This window comes from Bos mutus, chromosome 5, assembly GCF_027580195.1.
Source record: "Bos mutus isolate GX-2022 chromosome 5, NWIPB_WYAK_1.1, whole genome shotgun sequence".
Taxonomy (NCBI): Eukaryota; Metazoa; Chordata; class Mammalia; order Artiodactyla; family Bovidae; genus Bos; species Bos mutus.
In genome coordinates this window covers 75,675,301-75,681,341 of record NC_091621.1, presented here as the reverse complement: position 1 = coordinate 75,681,341, position 6,041 = coordinate 75,675,301, and the positions used below count along the sequence as shown (strand labels likewise).

General features: G+C 34.7%; 1 protein-coding gene across 1 annotated transcript; it reads right to left on the bottom strand.

Annotated features, from left to right (window-relative positions):
- Nucleotides 1–245: 245 nt before the first annotated feature.
- Nucleotides 246–5,820, bottom strand: LOC102272599 (NKG2-A/NKG2-B type II integral membrane protein). The gene is made up of 6 exons (XM_005902656.3): nucleotides 5,612–5,820; nucleotides 5,119–5,217; nucleotides 4,632–4,685; nucleotides 3,949–4,100; nucleotides 1,203–1,303; nucleotides 246–889 (listed from the first exon to the last, which is right to left on the bottom strand). The coding sequence occupies exons 1-6, from the start codon at nucleotides 5,796–5,798 to the stop codon at nucleotides 772–774; spliced, it is 711 nt and encodes a 236-aa protein (XP_005902718.1). The 5' UTR covers nucleotides 5,799–5,820; the 3' UTR covers nucleotides 246–771.
- Nucleotides 5,821–6,041: the final 221 nt, after the last annotated feature.

Here is a 6,041-nt window from a genome sequence, read left to right as displayed (position 1 = left end):
AAGAGTGTCATTTACAAAATCATGGCTATGAAACACCCATGTGTATTTAACATCTCAAAATAGAGAAACACAAAATCTGACGGGGAAAATTTAAAGAAAACCTAACTCATGGAAGGATAAAGAATATTGACGGAAACAGCCAATACTGTAAAAATGACTCTCTTTACAAATTATTTTAAATATTAAATGCAGTCCCAAGAAAGTTTTTTTAAAACAGATTTATTGAGGTACAATTTACACACCATAAAATCCATCCATTTAAACTGTATAAATCAGTGATTTTAAAAATGTTCACATTTTAAAACCATCACCACTATCAATATCTAGAAAATATTAATCACTGATCAAGTAGCAGTCATTTCCTTTCTCATCTCCCCATAGCTCTTGGTAATTGCTAAACTACTTTTGGTCTTTGTTCTCAAATAAACAGACTCAGAAAACAGGTGACATTTTAGAAAGTTTGAATGTCATAAACATATTGTTGAGAAAAAAGGCCAGACACAAAAGTGATATCTATACTTTTTGGTATGCATATTATATTTAAACAGTTTTTTAAATTAATTTATTTTTTATTGAAGGAATTTTTTTTGAATTTTTATTTTTACTTTGAACTTTTATTGAAGGAATTTACAGAATTTTGATGTTTTCTTTCAAAGGTTTTTGAAACCTTATTAGAACAAACAACATAATTCATTTCAAAATTTATGTGATCATAACATTATTTCCTTTTCATAAAAGATAAAATTACTCAACAGCATCCAAACTCACTTTTTAATTCTCAAGCTTATGCTTGCAATTATATGCATTTGGAATCTGACAGCCTTCTGCTTTAATGCCCCCCGAGGATAGTACAGCACAGTTATGTTCAACAGGTGAATGGTCTGTTATCCTGTCATGGAAAAAAATGCATAATTCTGTTATATTCTATGAAGACAACTCATGAAACAATAGTATTTTTATGTAACTGTAATAAAAGATATTTTGAAAATGGGTAATGATGTTTTTAATAAAATTTCAGTAAGAGTTTGTTATTAGGAAAATGGGCTACCGAGTGGCCTATTTTTGAACATTTATATGAACATTTTATTAACTTTCAACATCTTCTTCAGCTTTCTATAATTCAATGACAACAAATATATTCATATTATTAATTTTTTTTTGTATTTTTCCTCCTCTATATAGCATTCATTTTAAAAACTTACTTTAGTTTGCAAATTGAACCATTTAGCCACATCCATGGATGATTGCGACCTCTTCGAAAGACTGGAATCCATGACATAACTGGCAGGGACATCAGAAATTTCTAGCCCAAAATAAATAATTTTCACTTAAATATCATTATGAAAGATTTCTATTAATTTTTAAAATGCAAGTCAAAGGATGCATTCTTTCATAGGATCTTTAGTTCTTTGAACAAAATGAGTATGTTAGATTTTACATCTAACACTGTAATACATAAAAGTTGACTACACCAAAGCCTTGGACTGTGGATCACAACTGGAAAATTCTTAAAGAGATTGGAATACCAGAGAAATTGGTATTTCTTACCTGCCTTACCTGCCTCCTGAGAAATCTGTATGCAGGTCAAGAAGCGACAGAATCAGACATAGAACAATGGACTGGTTCCAAATTGGGAAAGGAGTACATCAAGGCTTTATATTGTCACCCTGCTTACTTAACTTTATGCAGAGTACATCATATGAAATGGCAAGCTGGATGAAGCACAAGCTGGAATCAAGATTGCCAGGAGAAATCTTAATAACTTCATATATGCAGATGACACCCCCCTTATGGCAGAAAGCGAAGAGGAACTGAATAGCCTCTTGATGAAAGTGAAACAGAAGAGTGAAAAAGCTGTCTTGAAACTAAACATTTGAAAAACTAAGATCATGGCATCTGGTCCTATCACTTCATGGTAAATAGATGGGGAAACAATGGAAACAGTTACAGACTTTATTTTCTTGGGCTCCAAAACCACTGCAGATGATGACTGCAGCCCTGAAATTAAAAAGACACTTGCTCCTTGGAAGAAAAGCTATGACCAACCTAGATAGCATATTAAAAGCAGAGACATTGCTGACAAAGGTCCATCTAAGTCAAAGCTATGATTTTTCCAGTAGTCATGTATGGATGTGAGAGTTGAGCCATAAGGAAAGCTGAGCGCTGAAGAACTGATGCTTTTGATCTGTGGTGTTGGAGAAGACTCTTGAGAGTCCCTTGGACTACAAGGAGATCAAACCAGTCCATCCTAAAGGAAATCAGTCCTGAGTATTCATTGGAAGTACTGATGCTGAAGCAGAAACTCCAGTACTTTGGTCACCTGCTGTGAAGAACTGACTCATTGGACAAGACCTGATGCTGGGAAAGATTGAAGGCAAGAGAAGGGGATGACAGAGGATGAGATGGTTGGAAGACAAACTCAATGGACGTGAGTTTGAGCAAGGTCTGAGAGTTGGTGATGGACAGGGAAGCCTGGCGTGCTGCAGTCCATGGGGTTTCAGAGTTGGACATGACTGAGTGACTGAACTGAACTGAACTTAGTTCTTTGAATAGAATGAGCATGTTAAATTATAAATGTAATACTAAAATCATAAAAGTTGCAAGTTGGAATTTTTAATATTGCCATAAATATTAACCATGTCTGTACTTTTGATTCAAATTAATTCAAACATTTATACTTATCAGTTTCACTGTTTTCTAATGTTAATAAGGAAAATTCTTTTTTTTTTTTTTTTGAGGACCATTTAATAAAGGGAGTATTTACAAAGACATGGATTAGTTGTACAGACCCCACAAAAGAAGACACTTAGTATACCAACGTGGGGATATTGACAGCTGTGAATTGTAACATTAAGCCTGAGGGATAAGAAGGTGGAGTAACTGAATACGTGCAGTAAGGAAAATTCTGATTTATGTAATCTATTTTTTACTCATGTCAAAACTAACATAACATGGCTTTAAGTAAGTTTTAAGATTCTGTGATATTCTTTTTTTCTGGATACTGTGAGTATATAATTGCATTTCTCTACTATTATATGTTCCTCAGAATTTCAGTTTTAGAAGAAAATTAAGGGAATGAAATCGAGAAAATAAGTGACATGAGAGCCAAAGATTTGTTTTTCTTAGTCTGACACCATCCTTTGACTAGATAAACCCCAAAGTAATCTATTTCTGTGGAATCCAGTGGACGAGACAAGGGGTCAGAGAATCATTTCTCTCTGTTACTCCCTGCTCAGTTGAACTGTAGACACGGGAACTAATCAAAGACACAAGAAAGGAGAGCCCTGCATGGTGGGAAAAGAAAAGTGAAGAGGTTTGAGACTATCCAGCCACGCTAATCCTCTGTAATCTCTAATCACTTCTCCATGAGAAGAGAACAAGGTGGGAGGTGCGGGAACAATAATTACGGCATCTTGTATAGGGGACGACAGAGGATGAGATGGCTGGATGGCATCACGGACACAATGGCCATGGGTTTGGGTGGACTCTGGGAGTTGGGTGGACTCTGGGAGTTGCTGATGGACAGGGAGGCTTGGCGTGCTGAGGTTCATGGGGTCGCAAAGAGTCGGACACGACTGAGTGACTGAACCGAACTGTATCTTCCCCACCATCAGATGAAAGTGACCTAGGCCTCTTACTTCCGAACACCAAATGCCTAACCTAACTGTTGGAGGTGGCACAGGTAAACCATTCCTCCTGTATTGATAGAATCCTGTAGGTAACTCAGGTGAGCCTTACAAGGTGATCCATCAGGACACCTGCTAACAAGGAGCAGAAGAACTGGAAATTACCAAACATGCATTAATGGTTTTAAAATGAAAATAAAGTTATTAACAGATCTTAAAATAAGCAAACTACAAATATGTACAAAAACACATGTGAATTCTAACAAATATTATTGACTGAATCAAGCCTTTAATAAAGTGTTGGAAACACTTAATATCTTACCATTTCCTCTTCATTATCTATGTAAAGCAGAGTAGAATTCTTAGTAGTGCAGGACCTCAAACTCCCATTCAATGTTTCTTTTTCCAGACTAATAGAATAGCAATTGTTGGAATATGTAAACCACTCTTTTGGATAACAACCACAATGAAATTCTGGAAAAAGATTATGAATTACTATTCAAAGGCAATTTGAATTTTAAAAAACAAAAATTAACTTACATGTATGCATAGATATAAACATGTATGTGTATATATATATATATATATAAAACATAGCTATGCACCCTCAAGGCTGGTACATATAAAACAAATCTCACTCATACATTCACAGCGTCAGTCTCGCATACCCTAATTTATGTTTCTATATAAAGCAAACATATAAAAATATCTCCTTTTTACATGTACTAAAAATCAAGAAATGAAACTTCTATTTTAGAGTAGCAAAATTATTTGTCTTTTACCGTATTATAGCAGGCAAAAATTGGAGTCAATTGCCAACAATGGATATGGTGATCATATTGTTGCATAGGGAAAAACACTCTCCCATAATCATTATTTATGCCTGTTTGTTGCCCGATTTTGTTATTTATCTTCTATCCCTAAATCTTTTCTTATTTTCACTAGCTTAAGATAGAGACAAAATACAAATTGTATTTATATCAGAGCTTTAAAATCATTATGTACCTTTCTGGAGTCTTGCTATCGGAGAGGAGTTATTCTGCTCCCGTATTACAGTAGCTACAAAATTAATCATTGTAAAAATTAACATTGCTCTAAATTGTTTAGGATTAGAGTAGCCTGGAATAAAGCTGATTTTACCAAGAAAAATTAATTGGGTAATGAAGATTTGGTGGAAAATATATTTTAGAAACCTAAAGGAGCAGATTTTACCACCTCTTACCAATCTCAAAAATTAATTTGTGTTTCTCAATAAGATCTTTCAATCTCCTAGAGCATACTTTTGAGTTATGAAATCAGAATATCCATATACATACTCTCTGTAATTATCTTGTGTTGTATGTATTTCACAAATTCCAAATAACATTCTACATTTAGTCTAATTGCATGTATTTTAATGATAGGCACATTCTATAATATTGTGAAAATGTTTAAAGGACTGACCATCATTAAAGTGAAAAGTTCCCTTATAGTTTTTAAAAAATGTACTTACAGGGAGTAACAACGATCATTGTCACCACAGCGGACATCAAGATGAGGCAGATGATTCCCAGGATCCCAGCAATGAACTTCTCTGAAGGTGATGGTGAACCTGCAGGGAGAGAAAAGGAAACAGTGAGAAAAGAGTGAAAGAGTGATGGGGACAGTTGGTTAGATTTTACATACACGAGAACTGATATGAACAGGGATTTATGGATATAAACTTGGACCCCTTCCCATTTCTACCACTGTAGTCTTTCTCTAATATATGTTTCATTTTCAGCGAATATAATGGTGAATGAGTTGTTGATCAAAGACTTAAAATTGTAGCAATGCCAGAATAAAAATAGTCTTCCAATTTCACATTAGAATACCATAACCAACTTTAAACTCCCTTTCTCAAAATGAAAAATATGCGAGCTTTTCCCCTGCTCTTCTTTCCACACTTCTGCACCCCAACTGCACATCCTAGAACAGTTTCATTGTGTGACTGGTAAGTGTTTCACCTTTGGAGTGGTAGTTCTTGTCATTCTCATGAAGATTCTGAGGAGCATTTTGAAGATTTAGTTCTGCATATGTTAATTCCTGCTCAGTTATTGAACTGGAACTTTTAGAAATCTTAGGTTTCATTTTCTGTCTCTTTGAGCTCTTGACTGCCTTGTGTTCTACATAGGTTACTCCTTGGTTATTCATCTTTGCAGCTGAGTGAGGTCAAGGACCATGCTCTAAGTGAACTGAGGAATAAGTGGCGTGGGTGAGATAAGAACCTTAGTATAATAAGATGGGAGGGGCAAAGAGTTTAGCATTCACTTTGCAGCTGAACAAACGTAAAGCCTGCTTCTAAATTCCTCAGTACTTTAAACAAGCCTTTCATGAAAGAATACTTTTTAAAAAAAAAGATATTCTGTATTTGAGAATATATTATTGGTTGAAACA